The 23,519-nt window shown below is 42.4% G+C and overlaps 1 protein-coding gene across 2 annotated transcripts; it reads left to right on the top strand.

The window, feature by feature from the left end:
• The first annotated feature begins 7,434 nt into the window (after positions 1-7,434).
• On the top strand, positions 7,435-23,149 carry LOC112220203 (divergent protein kinase domain 1B). Of its 2 annotated transcripts, none has more exons than XM_024381900.2 (7): positions 7,435-7,530; positions 11,548-11,682; positions 13,420-13,527; positions 13,624-13,800; positions 21,265-21,491; positions 21,728-21,869; positions 22,300-23,149. In XM_024381900.2, the coding sequence occupies exons 2-7, from the start codon at positions 11,626-11,628 to the stop codon at positions 22,741-22,743; spliced, it is 1,155 nt and encodes a 384-aa protein (XP_024237668.1). In that variant the 5' UTR covers positions 7,435-7,530; positions 11,548-11,625; the 3' UTR covers positions 22,744-23,149. The 2 variants fall into 2 exon arrangements, with proteins under 2 accessions (XP_024237668.1, XP_024237667.1); XM_024381899.2 differs by having other exon boundaries at positions 7,440-8,183.
• Positions 23,150-23,519: the final 370 nt, after the last annotated feature.

Genomic DNA, 23,519 nt, shown 5'->3' with positions numbered 1-23,519 from the left:
TGTTCTAGTCAGTCAAAAGCTGTAAACCTGCAGCTTCAGGAGTAGACAAAACAGCATTGAAAAACAGCATTGATTCATTATGATTGTCATTCACTGTCATTATTTACAAAGTCAACATTGTTTTATGTTTTTTATCAAATCATTATTTGCTGTAATCTGATTGTAAATAGTTGCAGTAATCTGATTGTAAGAAGCCTCAGAAAGTTATTGGATGATTTATATTTAGGACTACTCCATCATAGAAAATAGTTTATGGTTTTGGACAAGAGCCCAAAGATTTCAGTAGAAAATTACAGTGTTGTTTATTGCTTATGTATCAATACATGTTTTATTTTTCATGTTGAACTGAGTTGTTTTTTCCCCAGCTTCTTCTCCTCATGTAAAATCAACCCGGTACTTAGCTGAGAATTCTTATTGTGGAGTTGAGAATTCTCAGCCTGTACCCTATTTTTGTCAATAATTTAAGGTGCTCTGTCTCCACCTACTGGAGATTAGATTAACTGCATCCCATTTAAGTCTTCAGCTCAGTTCCAAGAACGAAGTGACTTAATAGCGTAAATCCTTTTTTGTCCCACAGTGGATGTCTGTTTATTACAGTAATGTCTGTTTCCCTGAATAATCCGCAGTTATCATTGGATCTTATTTTGTTTTTGTTTTACCTTTATTTAACTAGGCAAATCAGTTAAGAACACATTTTTATTTACAATGATGGCTTACCCCGGTCTAACTCCCCTAACCTGGACAACTCTGGGCCAATTGTGCGCTGCACTTATCACTCTCTCACTTCACAATAATCAAACCAGAGTGCAACTGTATCCTACCTGTATAGGAGTGTCACCTAATGCCTGACATTTACATGACAGAAGACTGAAGTCAAAGAGAAGGAAAGGGGATACTAAGCATTAAACTAAAATGTGTCTTCCACATTTGACCCAAACCCTCTGAATCAGAGAGATGTGGGGGCTGCCTTAATCAACATCTTCATCAGCTCAGGGATTCAATCAAGCAACCTTTCGGTTACTGGACCAACGCACCTACCCACCAGGCTACCTGTGAAATGGGCAGTATCTAGTAGCCTCAGGTATTACCATGTGTCACCCTAGAGATCCTTAGTCATACAACTATAGTAGCTAAGGGAACAAAGTAACTACACTGCATTGTCACTTAAAATGTACTGTATCTGTGATCTAAATTGATAGTTGGGTCATTTTTTATTTAGTCTTTATTTAACTAGGCAAGTCAGTTAAGACCAAATTCTTATTTACAATGACGGCCTACCCCGGCCAAACCCGGACCAATTGTGCACCACCCTATGGGACTCCCAATCACGGCTGGATGTGACACAGCCTGGATTCAAACCAGGGACTGTAGTGACACCTCTTGCACTGAGATGCAGTGCCTTAGACCGCTGTGCCACTCAGGAGCCTCGGGAGTCATGGGGTGGGGGCTTCCGATGAGTTGGATCTGGGGTTGTCGGACCAAATCGGTCTTATTTTTTTATTTTTTTATTTGACCTTTATTTTACTAGGCAAGTCAGTTAAGAACAAATTCTTATTTTCAATGACGGCCTAGGAACAGTGGGTTAACTGCCTGTTCAGGGGCAGAACAACAGATTTGTACCTTGTCAGCTCGGAGATTCGAACTTGCAACCTTTCGGTTACTAGTCCAATGCTCTAACCACTAGGCTACCCTGCCGCCCCACAACGATCTTATCACTGTCTCTCTCACAGTACACAACCATGCACTGACTCGCACAACAGTCCTTTTAAAAGACACCGTTTTACCATTCACCCTGTTTCCACAAGTTACGGTTTTAATATTTCCTGTCAGTGACAAGGCATGTAAACGTACATAACTAAAACCACTTGAGTGAGTGAGTGGTGTTGTATTGTGTGCTTCTGTGTGTTTGACTTACAGGAGCCCTCGGACTGACAAGCCATCCTTCACCGTGGTGACTCAGGTGTTTGGGCCTGTCAGAAAGAAAGATGACTGGGTCCTAGTTTGAAAATGATTTATTCACCAATCCTGCATCCTCTAGAATAGTAGTAGAAGTTAATTGACTTGCTTACATGCCTTCAGAATGAGGTTCTTATTCTCAACACCCCATGTACCCCACTTTGCCTTCTCATTATCAAATCAGATAGCTAAAATACATTTTTAAAAGTCTGATTGAATTTTATGATTTAAATGATTGAATTATCATTTAATTTTAAATATTTTTACTTTCAGGTTTGTTTAACTCAGTCCTTTTCATTGAGGGAGCAAAGCAAAAAATATTATACATTTCTTTGTTCATTACTTTTTTGGAAATTGTGGTAAAATGCACAATATCTGATCAAAAAACATACAAATAATAATGAAACGGATAATTGCAGATCTTAATCTCAGTGATCCAAGAGGATATTTCGTGAAAAATGACAGTTGAAAAATGTTTGATTAAATGAGAATGACCCATATCTTCTTTCACTGCCAGCCATCATAGGATACAAAAGCCCATAGCTGTCTGGCCCTAGTGTTAATTTACAGCGAGTGCATCAGGCTGTGGTGGTGCGTGCAGTTAGACACACAATGGAGCATTAGGACATATCTCAATTATACATGAAGAGCAGTGGGTCATTAGGACACATCTCAATTATACATGAAGAGCAGTGGGTCATTAGGACACATCTCAATGGTATATGAAGAAAGTGGGCCATTGGCCATTAGGACACATCTCAATGGTATATGAAGAAAGTGGGCCATTGGCCATTAGGACATATCTCAATTATACATGAAGAGCAGTGGGTCATTAGGACACATCTCAATTATACATGAAGAGCAGTGGGTCATTAGGACACATCTCAATGGTATATGAAGAAAGTGGGCCATTGGCCATATCTCAATTATACATGAAGAGCAGTGGGTCATTAGGACACATCTCAATTATACATGAAGAGCAGTGGGTCATTAGGACACATCTCAATGGTATATGAAGAAAGTGGGCCATTGGCCATTAGGACACATCTCAATTATACATGAAGAGCAGTGGGTCATTAGGACACATCTCAATGGTATATGAAGAAAGTGGGCCATTGGCCATTAGGACACATCTCAATTATACATGAAGGTCAGTGGGTCATTAGGACACATCTCAATTGTATATGAAGAAAGTGGGCCATTGGCCATTAGGACACATCTCAATTATACATGAAGGTCAGTGGGTCATTAGGACACATCTCAATGGTATATGAAGAAAGTGGGCCATTGGCCATTAGGACACATCTCAATTATACATGAAGGTCAGTGGGTCATTAGGACACATCTCAATTGTATATGAAGAAAGTGGGCCATGGGTAATTAGGACAACTCTCATTTATACATGAAGATAGTGGGCCATGGGTTATTAGGACACATCTAAATTATACATGGAGACAGCGGGCCACTGGCCATTACAACACATCTCATTTATACATGAAGACAGTGGGCCATAGACCATGGGCCATTAGGACACATCTCAATTATACATGAAGACAGTGGGCCATAGACCATGGGCCATTATGACACATCTCAATTATACATGAAGACGGTGGGCCATAGACCATTAGGACACATCTCAATTATACATGAAGACAGTGGGCCATAGACCATGGGCCATTAGGACATATCTCAATTATACATGAAGACAGTGGCCATAAGGACACATCTCAATTATACATGAAAACGGTGGGTCATGGGCCATCATGACACATCTCAATTATAAATGAAGACAGTGGGCCATTGGCCATAATAACACATCTCAATTATACATGAAGACAGTGGGCCAACGGTCATTAGAACACATCTCAATTTTACGTAAAAGTCAGTGGGCCATTATGACACATCTCAATTATTAATGAAGACAGCGGGCCATTGGCCATAACGACACATCTCAATAATACACGAAGACAGTGGGCCATTGGCCATTAGGACACATCTTAATTATACATGAAGACAGTGGGCCATGGGTTATTAGGACACATCTCAATTATACATGAAGACAGTGGGCCATTGGCCATTACGACACATCTCATTTATACATGAAGACAGTGGGCAATGACCATGGGCCATTAGGACACATCTCAATTATACATAAAGACGGTGGGCCATTAGGACACATCTCAATTATAAATGAGTAAGTTTAGCAAATTTAGCAATTTAGCAAATTAACACTGGAGTGATAGATGAGCAGATGTTGATGTGCAAGTAGAAATACTGGTGTGCAAAAGAGCAGAAAAGTAAAGAAAAATAATATGGGGATGAGGTAGGTAGATTGGGAGGGCTATTTACAGATGGGCTATGTACAGCTGCAGTGATCGGTTAGCTGCTCAGATAGTTGATGTTTAAAGTTGGTGAAGGAAAGGATAGTCTCCAACTTTAGAAATTCGTTCCAGTCACTGGCAGCAGAGATCTGGAAGGAAAGGCGGCCAAATGAGGTGTTGGCTTTGTGGATGATCAGTAAGATATTCCTGCTGGAACGTGTGCTACGGGTGGGTGTTGTTATCGTGACCAGTGAACTGAGATAAGGCGGAGCTTTACCAAGCATAGACCTATAGATGACCTAGAGCCAGTGGGTCTGGCGACGAATATGTAGCGAGGGCCAGCCGACTAGAGCATACAGGTCGCAGTGGTGGTATAAGATGATTTGGTAACAAAACGGATGGCACTGTGATAGACTGCATCCAGTTTGCTGAGTAGAGTGTTGGAAGCTATTTCGTAGATGACATCACAGAAGTCGAGGATCGGTAGGATAGTCAGTTTTACGAGGGTAAGTTTGGCGGCGTGAGTAAAGGAGACTTTGTTGCGAAATAGGAAGCCGATTCTAGATTTGATTTTGGATTGGAGATGTTTAATATGAGTCTGGAAGGAGAGTTTACAGTCTAGCCAGACACCGAGGTATTTATAGTTGTCCACATATTCTAGATCGGAACCGTCCGAGTAATGTCATCAATCAAATCAAACTTTATTTATAAAACACATTTCTTACCACAAATCCTTTTCAAAGTGTTCAAAGTCATGCATTGAAAGGCATGTGGCACTTAACATCCTTCCTCTTGGCAGGTCTCTATAGGTGACCAGGGGATTCTAACATTCAAATGCTTCCATGAAGATCATACAGTAAGTGTAGCCATGCAGCCTATTTTGGTGGTTCACAATATCGGCGGCACGGATGTGGAACGTGAGTGGAGGAAGCCTGCCATGCCCAACCAGGTGCAGTCAGTGGAGGGCCTGTACCCGGCCGAAGTCTACAGCCTTCTGTCCTGAAAGCCCACAGAGGAGGATCTTCAGTGGCTAAGGGCCAGCAATTGTGTAGCAGGGGTTAGGGCCACGCGTTTTAATATGTCACTGCTAAAAAGGGTCCTCAGATCACAGGGGTTGTTTGTGTATTGGGGCACAGATAGCAAAGTGGAGGACATCAAGGCATTCAAAATGGCTACAAGGACTGATGTGCAGGAGTGAGGGCATTGAGTCACAGGGTCTGGGATCCTTGGTGCCTCACCAGATGGTTTTGTGGGCACCACAGCAGTGGTGGAGGTCAAGTATCCTTATGGTGCAAGGGACCTTACCATTGAAGAGGCAATGAAGTCAAAGGATTTCTATATCAAGGGGGGAGGGTCTTACCGCCTCCGTGAAGACCATCCTTACTAGCACCAGGTCCAAGGCTAGCTCCACATCATTGGAAGAAACACCTGCTTCTTTGTTGTGTGGACCACCAAAGCCTACATCACCATCCCCAGCCAGCGTGACGACCTCTGAGACTCATATTGCTCCTCCTATCAGTACATGTTTTCAGGGAAGCCAATGGTCCAAAGATATTCCACATAGTTCATACACACACACTGGGCTCCCAGAATAGGTTATATTACATACAAGTTTTGCTCATAGCAGACAACTAAAGTAATGTAGTTAAATTTATCATGGGCACAGTGGCAATTTATATCTGTGATGTTCAAATTATTTGTTAATCCCTGTCTTTTACTTGCTGAAGGTCCCAGTCAACAAGTGAGCAATGAATAAAGATCATACACAAACAATAGGCTCGTAGAATAGGTTATGACATTCACATTTTGGTCAAAGCAGCCAACTAAAGTAATGTAATTAACATAAGTTCAATCACAAAGGCTGGTCTGAGTGCATATCTTCACAGTTTCATTCAGTAGTACAACACAAATCAAAGCTAATTGTATTTGTCCCATGCGCCAAATACAACAGGTGTATTTCACCTTATATTGAAATGCTTGCTTACAAGCCCTTAACCAACAATGCTTTAAAGAAGATAAGATTTTTTTTTTAAATGTTCAGTAAATAAAAAAATAAATAATAATAATTAAACAGCAGCAGTAAATAACAAGCCAGGCTATATACAGGGGGTACCAGTACAGAGTCAGTGTGCGGGGGCACCAGTTAGTCAAGGTAATATGTCCATGTAGGTAGAGTTGAAGTGACTATGCATAGATTATAAACAGAGAGTAGCAGCAGCATAAAAGAGGGGTCTGGGTAGCCCTTTGATTAGCTGTTCAGGAGTCTTATGGCTTGAGGGTAGAAGCTTTTAAGAAAGGTCCTTTTGGACCTCGACTTGGCATTCCGGTACCTCTTGCCGTGCGGTAGCACAGAGAACAGTCTATGACTACGGTGACTGGAGTCTGACAATTTTTTAGGGCCTTCCTCTGACACTGCCTGATATAGAGGTCCTAGATGGCAGGAAGCTTGGCCCAAGTGATGTATCAGTGATGTTTCCAATGTATAGTCTATTACAGTGTATTGCATTGGGGGCTATGGAGGGGGTGGAGAATGAAGTGCTGCTGGATATGTACTACACAGTCCACCTCCAAAACTACAAATATTAGGTTAGTAGAGACCCTACTATATATAGTATTAGTATTTTCCACACCACTTTAGCTGACAGGTAGAACAAGTTTCTAAACACATATATTTTTTTCTCTTAATTGCCTTTTCTTGTTGGCACAAAACAAGTGGCCATTGATAAAAATGCAATATCTTTTGAATGAGTTATCCACATTGCAATGTTTTGAAATAGGGGCTTTTATTTTAAAAGTTTCCTTATTACCATACGAACGTGACGTCATCATTTGTCCTGCTGGTAGAATACTGGTGGCTTGAGACCGCAATTTGCCCTTTTAAAATAGCACTCTCATGAGTCACTGCAAAGCTGGCTGTTAAAGGCGCTTCATGGTCAATCTGGAGGCTGCATTGGCCGTGAAGCATTTACGGCGATATGGCCTCTGCAGAGGTCAGGTCAGGGCAACGCCGAGCTGCGCTGTTGTGAAGGAAGTTGTCAAGGAAGTGAGTTTGTGTTTATACAGGACCTCCCGCCCTCACCTACCCTCAACCAATCATGTCAATTCGGAGCTATACCGAGCCCTCCCTATTGTTACATTTTTGAGAGGCGTACGGCGATGTGGTACAGAGCTCCATTTGGCCTCTGCGTGCCTCCCCTGGATGCTCCGCGATTGCGTCACACCATCCATTTAGTGGCTCCGACCACATTTTCAGGTCAGGCATATATTGGCTCTTGCTGTTATGAGAGTTCGTTCGTAGAGTCAGAAGGGGTAGACTAGTAGCGTATTCAATAATGTATTTTTTGAAACGGAGGAGTCGGACAGGATTTTTCAGTCAACATTAATATCCTAACCGATGGCGCCTAGGCAGCTGAAAACATGTGCTCAGAATGTCAGTCTGCATGTTGTGAAGGGAATATAGCTCCACTTTGTATTTTTCCCCAATGACGTCTGAAAGCTTAGGATAGGCTATGATTTTCTGCAAATCGAATGGCGTTGTTTGTTTATGAAATTGGATTATGAAACGATGCCCACTTTCTCGCTGACCTGACTCACTGTGGCTCTGGACTGTTTAGATTTTGTCTTTTATTTTCATAAAGGATCTTTGCTCCACATGCATATCTCGAACGATAAATGTGCACAAAACTGAATGCCATAGGGGTGAACAGGTGACGTCAGTTTAGTACTGCTCAGTACAGCTCAGACTGGAGATGCTGGTCCCATGGATGTGTCTCGACGGGAATACGGTTCAGTGATTTGCCGTTCCAGCCCGAGCGCGTTCTACTAACGGAATCGCTTATGATGCCCAGAGGTTTACGGAGACTCGTGCACCTGGTGCTGTTTTGCCCTATGTCGAAGGGGCTGCAGGTGGGACCACTAGCTGAGATTTGGCTGCGTTTTCGTGCCCTTATATGCCATCAGATCGTTACAAATAAGAGTATTCTATCTCTCTCTATTTGTCAGTAAATTGCTAAACCATAGACTTCTAATTAGGTAATAACACAATATACCACTGTATTGATTTGATTTTGTCTGCACAAAGTTGACACCAGGCTATTTTCCTTATGGACACGGGTGCTATTGAATATCAATGTTGGAAAGATTTGAGTGATATACATCCGTGGTATTCATTTCTTGAATACACAAACCTTTCAGTTTTGGCTGCAGTGAAGGCCCTGAAACTGTGAATAATGGCTTGGCAAGTTGCATGAAAATCGAGACAATTTACTACCCCCAGAGTATGGGTTCTGCACGCACTTATGTATTAAAAGTGATTATTCATATTCATTTGCAACCTGGTCTCAGAGCATTGCATATTATTCTGTACGTACACTGAACAAAAATATAAACGCAACATGTAAAGTGTTGGTCCCATGTTTCATAAACTGAAATGAAAGATTCCAGAAATGTTCCATATGCACAAAAAGCTTATTTTTCTCAACTTTTGTGCACAAATGTGTTCACATCCCTGTTAGTGAGCATTTCTCATTCGCCAAGAGCATCCTGACAGGTGTGGCATATCAAGAAGCTGATTAAACAGCTTGATCTTTACACCTTGTGCTGGGGAAAATGTGCAGTTTTGTCACACAACACAATGCCACAGATGTCTCAAGTTTTGAGGTAGCGTGCAATTGGCATGCTGACTGCAGGAATGTCAACCAGAGCTGTTGCCAGAGAATTGAATGTTCATTTCTATACCATAGGCCGCCTTCAACGTCATTTTAGAAAATTTGGCAGTACGTTCAACCGGCCTCACAACCGCAGACCATGTGTATGTCGTCGTGTGGGTTAGCAGTTTGCTGACGTCAATGTTGTGTACAGAGTTCCCCATGGTGGCGGTGGGGTTATGGTATAAGTAGGCATAAGCTACAGACATTGAACACAATTGCATTTATTGCATTTATTTATTGACAGCAATTTGAATGCACAGAGATACCATGACAATATCCTGAGGCCCATTGTCTTGCCATTCATTGGCTGCCCTCACCTCATGTTTCAGTATAATAATGCACGGCCCCATGTTGCAAGGATGTGTATGTACACTCTTCCTGGAAGCTGAAAATGTCCCAGTTCTTCCATGGCCTGCATACTCACAAGACATGTCACCCATTGAGCAGGTTTGGCATGCTCTGGATCGACATGTATGACAGCGTGTTCTGTCACCCATTGAGCAGGTTTGGCATGCTCTGGATCGACATGTATGACAGCGTGTTCTATTTCCCACCAATATCCAGCAACTTTGCACAGCCATTGAAGAGGAGTGGAACAACATTCCAAAGGCCAGAATCAACAGACTGATCAACTCTATGCGAAGGAGGTGTGTCGCGTTGCATGAGGCAAATGGTGATCACACCAGATACTGACTGGTTTTCTGATCCATGCCCTTATTGTTTTTTTAAGCTATCTGAACAACAGATGCATATCTGGGCCTAATGAATTTATTTAAATGGACTATATGAACTGTAACTCAGTAAAATTGTTGCATGTTACGTTTATATTTTTGTTCAATCCTGGACACTCCATTTAGTATGATATATTATGTTTGGTATGGTTACATAAAACAGATGGTTATTTAAGACAAAAACGAAGGAGGGTGGCTGGTCGGTGTGACTGGGTAGGCGTATAACGTGAATGTTTTGCAACCCAAAGGTTGTGAGTTCAAATATCATCACAATTTTTTTTTGCATTTTAGCACATTTTCAACTACTTACTACTTTTGAGCTACTTTGCAACTACTTAGCATGTTTGCTAACCATTCCCCTAACCTTAACCCTTTTATCTTCCCCTAACCTTAACCCTTTAATCTAACTCCTAAACTTAACCCTAACCCCTAGGTAACGTTAGCCACCTAGCTAGAATTCATAACATATCTTACATTTAGCAAATTTGTGACATATATATTACATTTTTCAAATTCATAAAATATTGTACGTTTTTCAAATTCGTAACATACAATACAAATCGTAATTCGTAATATATCATATGAAATGGGGGATGGACATCCACAAATGAATACATGCCATATGAAACTTAACATAACATACTAAATGGAGTTTCTCAGGTTTGCGTACAGCATAATACAAAATGCTCTGAGACCAGGTTGTCATTTTGTGACAACCAAACCTTATACTCGATGAACGTTTGAGGAGTAAAAGAAAGGTGCCAGGAATGGTAAGACTGCAAATTTCTTTGCACATTAGAGAGTTCAACAAGAGGGCATCTGTTTAAAATGTAACTTTGTAGATGCCCCTCTCTGATATGGCACTACAGCCAACAGTAAATTGCCACACATGCTCCTGCTCCCCTCCCTGGCGCTCGAGGGTGCCAGGCTGCCCATCATTACACACACCTGTCACCATCGTTGGCTCGAGAGGTTTTCTTGCCTCGGTTGGCTTGGCAGGCTCCTACCTCAGCTGACTCGTCAGGCCCACGCCTCAGCCGACTTGTTAGGCTCCCACGCCTCAGCCGGCTCGTCAGGCTCCCACGCCTCAGCCGGCTCGTCAGGCTTTCACGCCTCAGCCGGCTCATCAGGCTCCCCCGCCTCAGCCAGCTCGTCAGGCTTCCATGCCCAAGCCGGCGCCCATGTCTTGGCCGGCCCATCAGGCTCACCCAGGTGGGACGCCGGGTGGCACCCCTAGAGGGGGTGGGGTACTGTCACCAGCTCCCGCTCCTCCTGCCTGGTGCTCGAGGACCCCAGGCTTCCCATTATTACGCACACCTGTCACCATTGTTACGCACATCTGCGCTTCTTTGGACTCACCTGGACTCCATTACTTTGTTGATTTTTCCCTCCTATATCTGTCTTTTCCTCGGTTTGATCTCCATGTCAGCATTATTGTTGTTGTTTCCCCTGTTCAGACGCTGTCCTTGTTTGTTTCATGTCAGATATTTATTAAATGTTGACTCCCTGTACTTGCTTCTCATCTCCCAGCGTCTGTCCTTACATAAATACAGGTTCCAATGGGTCATTGATTTAGAGCATTCTGCTGGCCAAATCAGGGTTGTGCATTTTCTTCCCCGCAATGGCCATGCTGATAGTTCTGTATTTCGCCTTGGAGAAGAATGTCTTCCACAAGACCATAATATAATGATTGCTTAGATTTCTCAGTGTCTTTATGGCCTAAAACCCCTCTCTTCCTCAGTATGTTTGTCTTGTTTGGGATAAAGCAGAAGACATATCTGTAGGACTGTGGACTTTGGTCAATGTGTAATCTTCTCCTCTCCTGTGTAGAGTCGTCTCCCGGCATTAAAGGTGAAGTACCTGCTGCTGGCCTGGCTGGGGATCCTGGTAGCCAGCTGGGTCCTCTACATGCAGTACGCCTCCTACTCAGAGCTCTGCCGAGGACACGTCTGCCACATGGTCATCGTAAGTATGAAACAGCGTGAACACCCTGACACCTACGAAGGAAGGAGAAAGAGAGAGCGTGGGAGTAATGGATTGGAAGAAAATATAAAGGGACTGGAAGGGCAAGCTGTGGGTGGAAGATGGAACACTAAGGTCTGGAAATGGACAGATGGAAAGAGTGAATGAGAAAAAGGGTAATCTGTATTTAGTGTCAGTGACTGCTGAGTTCAGGATGGTTCCTCTTATAATAGAGTAGCAAATTTGGACCAGGAAAAAGTCATTCACAGAATACCTGATAAGATACTGGATGAGATATCAGTGATGTAACAGAGAGCCTGCATCCAAAATGGCATCTTATTTACTTAGGCTCTGTCCAAAATGTGTGCACTAAATAGGGAATAGGGTGCCATTTAATGATAGGCCACAGGAGAAGTGACTCTACTCTAGTTTCCTTAAGCATTGTTCCCTGTGATAAACAGTGATGAGAAGTAACCAATCATTCCCAGATCAACAACGTCAGCACAGTCATTTCCCTCGTCACATATTTTACATTTCAGGTTGAATTTAAGCAGCAAGGGCGAGATCCCTGTGAAATATTACATTTATACTCTGAAGTGGGAGTGTTTGTTGCTCAGCAGTCAGCACACACATATTCAGAAGTAAAGGATCAAGAGAGAGAGGGGAAGGGTAAAGATGAACGGCCAGCCTGAGGTGGTCCTGTTTTTGTGTCATTATCTATGTATAGTGTTATTGTGATGAATAAGGCAGTACTATCGTGCCCTACTCTTCCTTGTGCTGTGAGAGGGAGAGGCAGGCTGTCTGTCTCAGGACATACAAACAGGGAAAACAGTGTCTGGAAAGGGGGAACATGGAGAGAGGAGATAGCGGGATGGAGAGTGTAAAAGAGAGAAGGAAGGAGTGAGAGAAGAGTGTTGTCATTGTTGTGTGTGTCCCGCTAGGCTAATTTGCACATTAGTGCGACATTAAGGACGACTGGGCCTTTAATTGGTTGGCTCGCAACCAAAGTGGCCAAAATTAAGTCATATTACCATAGCAACTGTTATACTGTGGAGAAGGAGGTCACAGCCTATAGTCTTTATTTGTAAATTTTGCTTTGCAAGAGTGAAACTGTTTGGGTGCACTAGCTACTGGATCAGTGGATTTAGCTACAGGCTGGCGTGCTGCCTGGATGTTTTGCCTGGATGTTTCCTAAACAAGATAATCTCACACCCACACATGCTAATTTATGCAATGACTTTACTTCTCCTTTCTGCTTATGCGAACAGTCTTTTCCAGATATTTTTTGGGGGTTGGGGTATATCGCTACACAGTGCCAACAATGGTGCCAAGCTCAGGGTGGACCAAATATAACCGATACATGTGTATGAACACATAAGCCATCTCACAGGGGGTGAAAATAAGTTGACATCTGTGTGGAAACTGGAAAATCCTCACCATTGTTATTTGTTATCTACAGTATAAAAAAAACTGCGTGCAGATGGGTATCTCCACCTGGGATTTAGGCCATAGTACATATGAGGGAGAGATACAATTATTCACATTTGATAATTTGACAAAAGCTGTATTTTTTTTAGCTCACCCGTTTCCTAACCTTTACCTAATTCACCTAACCTGCTAAGTAAGTTCTCCTAACCTGCTAAGTAAGTTCTCCTAACCTGCTATATTGTAGGATCCTTGGATCCTCTTCCTGTTGATAATGTGATGACGTATTTCCTGTTTCCTGTCTGTCTGTCTCAGTGTGACCACTACAGGAGAGGCATTATCTCAGGGTCGTCCTGCAAGGCCCTGTGTGAGGAGAGGAGCCTGACCCTGCAACGATGCATGTCCACCTCTTCCACACACCAAGTAGGTAACACATACACCTTCATCAGGTAATACCCACGCACACACACTCTATCTACTCTGTCTCTATGTAATGGGTATATTTACCTGTGGTTCTAGGTGTACAGTGGTCTGTGGAAGGACAGGCCTGTGGTGATAAAGTGTGGTCTAGAAGAGCCTCTGAAGGGGGACGTGGCTCCTGACTCTGTACTGAGACAGGAAATTACCCTGTTTGACAAGCCCACCCGCGGGACCTCCATGGATGAGTTCAGAGAGATGTTGCACAGCTTTCTCAAGGTCTGGTTGCCCATTTCACTTCCTGTCAGTCCTCACAGTTAGATTAGATAGAAGAGCTTTCCACAATAGACATGTTGGTTGTTTAGCAACAAAACTGAGGTGTGCGTAACTATGGGGAAAAATAGACAGGGTTGGCTAAGATAGAAGCTATATTTAGTCTCCGATGTTTATTGAAAACTTAAATACATTTGTACAAAACACTTGTCTTTCAATTAAATCATTAGTTGTTGGTTAACTAGCTAGTGAATTTGAACTATATTACCATTGACTTGAAATCAGTCAAAACATAGTGTCAATAACAAGCTGAAACGAGCCACTTACGATTCCCCACATCGCAGTTTCTTGCCATTCTTGCTAGCAATCTGGCCATCCAGAATCACAACAACAGGATGACATCTGCCCCATGGAAGAGCACATAGTTTTCGTGACATTGTCAGCTAACCTATCTATAGGGAACTGGTGTTTTCTTGTACAGGCTGTGTTACAGGCATGCACATTCAAAATGCAAATGAACTCAACCCCTCAATCAGAGAGGAGGGAGATAGAGAATAGAGTGTGTGATGGAACGAGGCGGTAGGGGGAGGGAGGGAGGGGTTAGGGGCTGAAGCCCCGTGCCAAATATAACCCTACACGTCATTGTCAGTACAATGGCTCCACTCTCAGCCGTATAGAGATGGGCTGAGAGTGGGGAAGGGAATAAGTTATATGGAAGAAATCTAGCACATTTCAATCATTCCTCACAGTCTCGTTTTTATTATGGTGTGTACGACTAACTGAACTGAAAAGTGAACTGTTTTTGGTTGCCTATTCTTTTTTTCTTTAAATAGCATGATATACACTCAGTGGCCGGTTTATTAGGTACACCACCCCATTCATGAAAATAGTTTGCTCCTACAGACAATAGCTATGTTTCCATTAACTTCTCCAGTGATTTTTTTTGGTCGACATGTAGAATATTTGAATAGAAAATAGATGTGACAATTGCCTGTTAGGTTGCGTTTCCATTGAACTATCTTGAGTCGATTTAAAAACAGCTGGATGTAATGAATTCACACCTAAACAGTTTTCAGAAAAACCCAGTGTCTAATAAAAATGTAGTGGTTGAAGTGTTACCATTATCCATTCAGGCAAATTGCACGTTAATACATTGCTGGCATTTGTATGCCCTCCCACCTATCTGTTTCATGTCTCAGGTAGCCTGCAAAAGCCAGCATGCAAAAATGGACTAATATTTGCCACATTCTAATAACTCCTATGTTCCTATCATATCGGCTGCCTAGGCTAGTCCGTGCCATGGTGAAATTTGCACATCTAGTGGAAAGCCTTCACAGAAGAGTGGAGCAAATGGAGGACAAACTCCATATTAATGCCCATGATTTTGGAATTAAATGTTTGACAAGCAGGTGTTCATATATTTTTGATCATGCAGCCATATCTAGAAAAAAATAATTCCAAATACTGGACCTAAAATTGTATATGAACAATAATTCCTATGTCGAAGATGTGAAAAAGATTTGTTGGTCTGATTTGTCTAATGAGGAACATTCGGATGCTGCATTTATGAAAATGCTTCTTCTGGTTACTGATAGGCATGCGCCCATCAAGAAACTGACTGTTAGAACTGCGAAATCCCCATGGATAGATGATGAATTGAAAAACTATGGCTGAGAGCGATGAGGCAGAGGGAAAAGTCTGACAACAAAGCAGACTGGTAAACATACAGTAAATTGAGAAATCACGTAACTAAACAAAAATAAGAAACTATACTATGGAACAAAGATGAATAATAAAGTACTTTGAATGAAATTTTTGTCAAATACGCAAACTCGGCTCTATCCTTCATTGAGGCAGATGGCTTGTTCATAACAAAATCCTTTGATTTTGCCAACCACTTTAATAACTTTTTTGTTGACAAGAATAGCATACGTAGGTATGACATGCAAACAACAAGTATTTAATACTGAGCCTCCATATTCATGCATAATCGTTATGGGATTTTTATCAATAATGACTAAATAAGGTATACTGCACTATAACTGGCAAGAATTCTACCTTGTCTTTCTTGTAGTATTAAATTATGTTTGTTAATTAGGAAGGGGTTATATGGCATGGACCTAGGAAGAAAGGAATGTATGTGGAGATAAGAGAGGACAGGGAGAGCTCCTCCAGAGTTATAGTGTCTGGGGGAGCCTGGAACGGTCAGCTGAGGGGTTATAAACTGTGGTTAGACTCATGAGAAAATCCATGTTGGTGTGTGTGTATGTATGTATGTATGTATGTATGTATGTATGTATGTATGTATGTATGTATGTATGTATGTATGTATGTATGTATGTATGTATGTATGTATGTATGTATGTATGTATGTATGTATGTGCATAGTTTAGGATGGTATAAGAAGAAATGTATTTGTGAAAAGTTGAGAGCTCTCGCAAAGAAATTGGGATCTGATCAATTGTGAGCTGGGAATTCTGTCTGTTTTATGTTTTATTTAAGACCAGAACTTTACAACCTCTGGGTGTCAGACAGATCAATATAATTGGAATTTATGAACACTGATTAAATAATTACTTGACAATAATGGACAAAATAATGAAAGACGAGCACTGTAGTTTTGAGTTACACCAAGGTAAATTGCTGAGGTTGGTAGCAGAGTACATTGTGACTCCTGTTTGCCACATCTTCAATTTAAGCCTGGAAGAAGGCATGTGCGCCCTCAAACATGGAGGGATGAAAAGGTCATTCCACTACCCAAGAATAGCAGAGCATCCTTTACTGGCTCAAACAGCTGACCAATCAGCCTGTTACAAGTGCTTAGCAAACTTTGGGGAAGATTGTGTTTTATCAAATATAATGTTTATTTTACAGAAAACAAATAAAAAATCATGAACTGGCACACACCCAGAGAAGATGATTTAGTGTAGAGGTGCTGACTAACGGTGAATAAACTGGAAGCTATAAAAACAAAGTGTCACACAATCCATATACAGTTGAAGTGGGAAGTTTACATACACCTTAGCCAGATACATTTAAACTCAGTTTTCACAATTCCTAACATTTAATCCTAGTAACAATTCCCTGTCTTAGGTCAGTTAGGATCACCACTTTATTTTAAGAATGTGAAATGTCAGAATAATAGTAGAGAATTATTTATTTCATCACATTCCCATTGGGTCAGAAGTTTACATACACTCAATTAGTATTTGGTAGCATTGCCTTTAAATTGTTTAACTTTGGTCAAACGTTTCGGGTAGCCTACCACAAGCTTCCCACAATAAGTTGGGTGAATTTTGGCCCATTCCCCCTGACAGAGCTGGTGTAACTGAGTCAGGCTTGTAGCCTCCTTGCTCGCACACGCTTTTTCAGTTCTGCCAACACATTTTCTATAGGATTGAGGTCAGGGCTTTCTGATTGCCACTCCAATACCTTGACTTTGTTGTCATTAAGCCATTTTGCCACAACTTTGGAAGTAGTCTTGGGGTCATTGTCCATTTGGAAGACCCATTTGCGACCAAGCTTTAACTTCCTGACTGATGTCTTGAGATGTTGCTTCAATATATCCACATAATTTCTCTTCCTCATGATGTCATATATTTTGTGAAGTGCACCAGTCCCTCCTGCAGCAAAGCACCCCCACAACATGATGCTGCCACCCCTGTGCTTCACGGTTGAGATGGTGTTCTTTGGCACAATTGGCCTAGCGTCGTCCGGGTTAGGGAGAGTTTGGCCGGTAGGGATATCCTTGTCTCATCGCGCACCAGCGACTCCTGTGGCGTGCCAGGCGCAGTGCACGCTAACCAGGTCACCAGGTGCACGGTGTTTCCTCCGACACATTGGTGCGGCTGGCTACTGGCTATTGAGCAAATTAAGGAGACAAAACTGCTGGGTGTAACCCTAGATGGTAAGCTGTCATGGTCAAAAAATATGCACTCAATGGCTGCTAAAATGGGAAGAGGTCTGTCCATGATAGGTTGTTGCTCTGCCTTCTTGACATCTCAGACGACCAGACAGGTCCTACAGGCCCTATTTTATTTTGCACCTGGACTACTGCCCAGCTGTGTGGTCATGTGTGGCAAATACATGTTTTTTTATTTATCTTGTATTGTAGTGTAATTTGCACTGTACTATGTATTAGACCTAGATATTGTGTGTATGTACTGATAAGTAGGCTGTGTGTGACATTTTAAATGTACAGTGCATTCGGAAAGTTCAGATCCCTTTTTCCACATTTTGTTGTGTTACAGCATTGTTCTAAAATGGATCAAATTACCCCATAATGACAAAGCAAAAACAGGTTTTTAAACATTTTTGCAAATGACAGAAATAGCTTATTTACAATAGTATTCAGAACCTTTGCTATGAGACTCAAAATTGAGCTCAGGTACATCCTGTTTCCATTGATCATCCTTGAGATGCTTCTACAACTTGATTGGAGTCCACCTGTGGTAAATTCAATTGATTGGACATGATTTGGAAAGGCACACACCTGTCTATTTCAGGTCCCACAGTTGACAATGCATGTCAGAAAAAAAAACAAGCCATGAGGTTGAAGGAATTGTCCAAATAGAGATGAGACAGGATTGTGTCGATGCACAGATCTGGGGAAGGGAACCAAAAAATTCTGCAGCATTGATGGTCCCCAAGAACACAGTGGCCTCCATCATTCTTAAATTAAAGAAGTTTGGAACCACCAAGAACCCAATAGTCACTCTAACAGAGCTACAGAGTTCCTCTGTGGAGATGGACAACCACCTCTGCAGCACTCCACCAAGAGTGCCTTTATGATAGAGTGGCCAGACAGAAGCCACTCTTTAGTAAAAAGCACAACAGTCTGCTTTGAGAGTGCCAAAATGCACCTAAAAGACTCTCAGACCATGAGAAACTAGATTCTCTGGTCTGATGAAATCAAGACTGAATTATTTTGCCTGAATGTCAAGCGTCACATCTGGAGGAAACCTGGCACCATCTCTACGGTGAAGCATGGTGGTGGCAGTATCATGCTGTGGGGATGTTTTGCAGCGGCAGGGACTGGGAGATGAGGGTAATATGAACGGAACGAAGTACAGTGAGATCCTTGATGAAAAACTTCTCTAGAGAACTCAGGGCCTCAGACTGGGGACAGGACAACGACCCTAAGCACACAGCCAACACAATGCGGGAGTGGCTTCGGGACAAGTCTCTGCCCTTGAGTGGCACAGTCAGAGCCCGGACTTGAACCCAATCAAATATCTCTGGAGAAATCTGAAAATAGCTGTGCAGCGACGATCCCCATCCAACCTGACAGAGCTTGAGAGGATCTGCAGAGAACAATGGGAGAAACTCCACAAATACAGGAGTGCCAAGTTTGTAGCGTCCTACCCAAGAAGACTCGAGGCTATAATTGCTGCCAAAGGTGCTTCAACAAAATACTGAGTAAATGGTCTGAATACTTATGTAAATGTGATATCAGTTTTTCTTTTTATATACATTTGCATTGTGGGGTATTTTGTGTAGGTTTATGAGATAAAAAACACTTATCAATTTTAAAATAAGGCTGTAACGTAACAAAATGTGGAAAAAGTCAAGGGGTCTGAATACTTTCCGAATGCACTGGATTTCAGTCCTTTACTAATAATGTTCTGTATTATGTCATGTTTCATGTGGACCCCAGGAAGAGTAGCTGATACTTTTGCCATGGCTAATGGGGATCCTAATCCCAACAGATCTGTGATCAACAGATGCATATCTGTATTTCCAGTCATGTGAAATCCATAGATTAGGCCTAATATTTTTTTTCAATTGACGGATTTCCATATATGAACTTTAACTCAGTAAATCTTTGAAATTGTTGCATGTTGCGTTTTTTATATTTCGGTGTAGATGGGTGTACCTAATAAACTGTCCATTAAGTGACAGTTTACTTTCAGTGCAGCAAACTCTCTCCAGAAGTTCAGTGAGGATCTCTGAATGATCCAATGTTGACCTAAATGACTAATGATGATAAATACAATCCACCTGTGTGTAATCAAGTCTCCGTATAAATGCACCTGCACTGTGATAGTCTCAGAGGTCCGTTAAAAGCGCAGAGAGCATCATGAAGAACAAGGAACACACCAGGCAGGTCCGAGATACTGTTATGAAGAAGTTTAAAGCCGGATTTGGATACAAAAAGATTTCCCAAGCTTTAAACATCCCAAGGAGCACTGTGCAAGCGATAATATTGAAATGGAAGGAGTATCAGACCACTGTAAATCTACCAAGACCTGGCCGTCCCTCTAAACTTTCAGCTCATACAAGGAGAAGACTGATCAGAGATGCAGCCAAGAGGCCCATGATCACTCTGGATGAACTGCAGAGATCTACAGCTGAGGTGGGAGACTCTGTCCATAGGACAACAATCAGTTGTATATTGCACAAATCTGGCCTTTATGGAAGAGTGGCAAGAAGAAAGCCATTTCTTAAAGGTATCCATAAAAAGTGTCGTTTAAAGTTTGCCACAAGCCACCTGGGAGACACACCAAACATGTGGAAGAAGGTGCTCTGGTCAGATGAAACCAAAATTGAACTTTTTGGCAACAATGCAAAACGTTATGTTTGGCGTAAAAGCAACACAGCTCATCACCTTGAACATACCATCCCCACTGTCAAACATGGTGGTGGCAGCATCATGGTTTGGGCCTGCTTTTCTTCAGCAGGGACAGGGAAGATGGTTAAAATTGATGGGAAGATGGATGGAGCCAAATACAGGACCATTCTGGAAGAAAACCTGATGGAGTCTGCAAAAGACCTGAGACTGGGACGGAGATTTGTCTTCCAACAAGACAATGATCCAAAACATAAAGCAAAATCTACAATGGAATGGTTCAAAAATAAACATATCCAGGTGTTAGAATGGCCAAGTCAAAGTCCAGACCTGAATCCAATCGAGAATCTGTGGAAAGAACTGAAAACTGCTGTTCACAAATGCTCTCCATCCAACCTCACTGAGCTCGAGCTGTTTTGCAAGGAGGAATGGGAAAAAAATTCAGTCTCTCGATGTGCAAAAATGATAGAGACATACCCCAAGCGACATACAGCTGTAATCGCAGCAAAAGGTGGCGCTACAAAGTATTAACTGAAGGGGGCTGAATAATTTTGCACGCCCAATTTTTCAGTTTTTGATTTGTTAAAACAGTTTGAAATATCCAATAAATGTCGTTCCACTTCATGATTGTGTCCCACTTGTTGTTGATTCTTCACAAAAAAATACAGTTTTATATCTTTATGTTTGAAGCCTGAAATGTGGCAAAAGGTCGCAAAGTTCAAGGGGGACGAATACTTTCGCAAGGCACTGTATATTTAAACTGTTCTTCTAGTCTTAGCTGGCTGATATTTACGCCGTTGCTTAGTGGACAAAAACTGTAACATTCGATTGCAAGGTTTGAACATCATGGTCTCCTGTACATATCAGTTCCTCACTTCGTCTTCTCTCTGTCCTCCCTGCAGTCTAACCTGGGAGAGCAACCTTCTCTCACCACCTTGGTGGGTCGTGTCATCACCCTGGCCGATGTCAACAAGGACCGCAAGGTGTCCCTGGCGGAAGCCAAGTCTGTGTGGGCTCTCCTCCAGATTAGCGAGTTCCTTCTGATGGTAGCCCTGCAGGAGAAGGAGCATACCCCCAAACTGCTGGGCTTCTGCGGGGACCTGTACGTGACTGAGCGCGTGGGCCACAGGTAAGGACCACTTTGGAAATAAGGGTTTTAATTAAAGAATGATTGTACTGGCTGATTTTAATTGGTTTTGTCCTTGTAATTTTCAAGAAATGCCACTACAAACATTTGTGTCTTGGATGTGTGGTTTGATTTGGTGTTCATTGGTTTCAAATTATATTATCTGTGATTAAATGCACATCTTGTTGGTGTATGTATTATTCTTTTTTCCCAGAAATAATATTACATTAAATCTACAGCTCCCTCTATAGGTTGGAGGTCCCCAGCTACCTGCAGGCATTAGTCCCAAAGGCCCTGAGCTCCAGCCTGAACCAGTGGCTGGCCCCGGCGTGGCCCCGGAGGGCCCGCATCACCATCGGCCTGCTGGAGTTCATAGAGGAGGTAAAGATAAGATAGGAGGAGCCATAGAGATAGAGGACTCATCTTTGTATCTGTGCCATTATAGCGTCTGTGACAGCATAGGCAGTGCCATTGCGGCCACCTCCATTTTAAAGTAGTCAATTTTCTTCACGATTGGCTGATCCCTCCTGATGACCTGGTTGAACATGACTCCAAAAGGATCACCAGGAGGGATCAGCCGATGAAATTGGAAGTTTCCCCCTGGGTTGGCTACATTAAAATGGTGGAAGCCCAATGGTACTGCCCATGCTAATATGACCTTTTGGCCACTGGTTGCGGCTCTGTGAATACATAAAGCATATCAAGCTTAGACAGAGGACAGACAATTTATAATCATTGGGAATAGAAAGTGTAGTTGTCTGATTTATAATGATCTATACACTAAACATCTGTACCCCATCAATTACAACAGGTGTTCCACGGGGCCTACGGCAGCTTCCTGATGTGTGACGCCAGCCTGCGCCACGTGGGGTATAACTTCAGGTATGACTGCAAGATGGCAGACCTGCGCAGCGTGGCGTCCGAGATGGCGGTCCGCAGGTTCCTGCGGGGACGTCGCTGCGAGACCAACGCTGACTGCACCTTCGGGCGTGACTGCACTGCCACCTGCGATCGGCTGGTGAAGCAATGTAACACAGAGGTGGTCCAGCCCAACCTAGCCAAGGTGTGTGTGATGCTACAGGACTATCTGGTGTCTGGGGCACCCCAGGACCTCCGCATAGACCTGGAGAAGCAGCTCCGTACCTGTGTGACGCTCAGCGGCCTGGCTAGCCAGATGGAGGTGCACCACTCGCTGGTCCTCAACAACCTCAAAAGCCTGCTGTGGAAGACCATCTCCAACACACAGTACTCCTGAGGACCACAGAAGAGCTGCTGGGAGCCATATGTAGGCCTGGGTCGTATTCATTTGACACCAAATAAAGGAAAATGGATTGAAACAAATGGACAATCTGAAGTTGTCCCGTAACAAATGCAAATGTATTAACTGTTCACATAATTTTCTACGGTATGCCCTAATGACTACAACTCATTTTTCCTTAGACCGATCTTAACCAGGAAGAAAAAAAAAACACCAGGACCTACCCATAGGAGTGAGGCAGTTCCAAACTCTACCCTATTATTTACCCTAGAGGTACTTCCCCTCCTACCCTACTTTTTTACAAACATGCCAAAAGCTTGAGTAAAACACACTAGTAAATCACTGACTGAAAGTGAAAATGAATGAAAATCAAATGGATTATGATTTAAAAGTAAAGGCCGTTTATTTGTATGGAAGGATTCTTTATTTTGTGAAGGAGGAAACTGTCTGGTCTATTCTCAGGGCCTTGCCTATGTAATGATAATTAACTGTACAGTATTCTACTTTAAAGAGTAGTTAAGTGTATAACTTCTATCAGGGAACGTCAATGTAGAGGTGTAATGCCATGAAAATATGGGAGTGATGTAACAGTATGTGGAAAAACTACTATTTTATCTGTGTGTGAATGGTCCATCAGACAAGGTCAAATGAGATGGAAATATGGAGGGATCAATTGAGCTTTTGTGATAGATCATAACCAATCTATATTACTCAGATGAAGAAAAAAAAATACAGCACTCCAAACTATGGCAATTTTTCTAGACTAAAAAAAT

Source organism: Oncorhynchus tshawytscha, linkage group LG20 (genome assembly GCF_018296145.1).
Source record: "Oncorhynchus tshawytscha isolate Ot180627B linkage group LG20, Otsh_v2.0, whole genome shotgun sequence".
NCBI classification, from domain to species: Eukaryota; Metazoa; Chordata; class Actinopteri; order Salmoniformes; family Salmonidae; genus Oncorhynchus; species Oncorhynchus tshawytscha.
The sequence above is the reverse complement of the archived record's forward strand: the minus strand, read 5'-3'. Positions and strand labels throughout refer to the sequence as shown.

Coding starts and splice junctions, on each gene's coding strand:
- LOC112220203 (XM_024381899.2), top strand. CDS start 8,115: ATGATGCCCAGAGGTTTACGGAGACTCGTGCACCTGGTGCTGTTTTGC. Junction 11,683..13,419: donor ACGTCTGCCACATGGTCATC/GTAAGTATGAAA, acceptor TGTCTGTCTCAG/TGTGACCACTACAGGAGAGG. Junction 13,528..13,623: donor CCACCTCTTCCACACACCAA/GTAGGTAACACA, acceptor CTGTGGTTCTAG/GTGTACAGTGGTCTGTGGAA.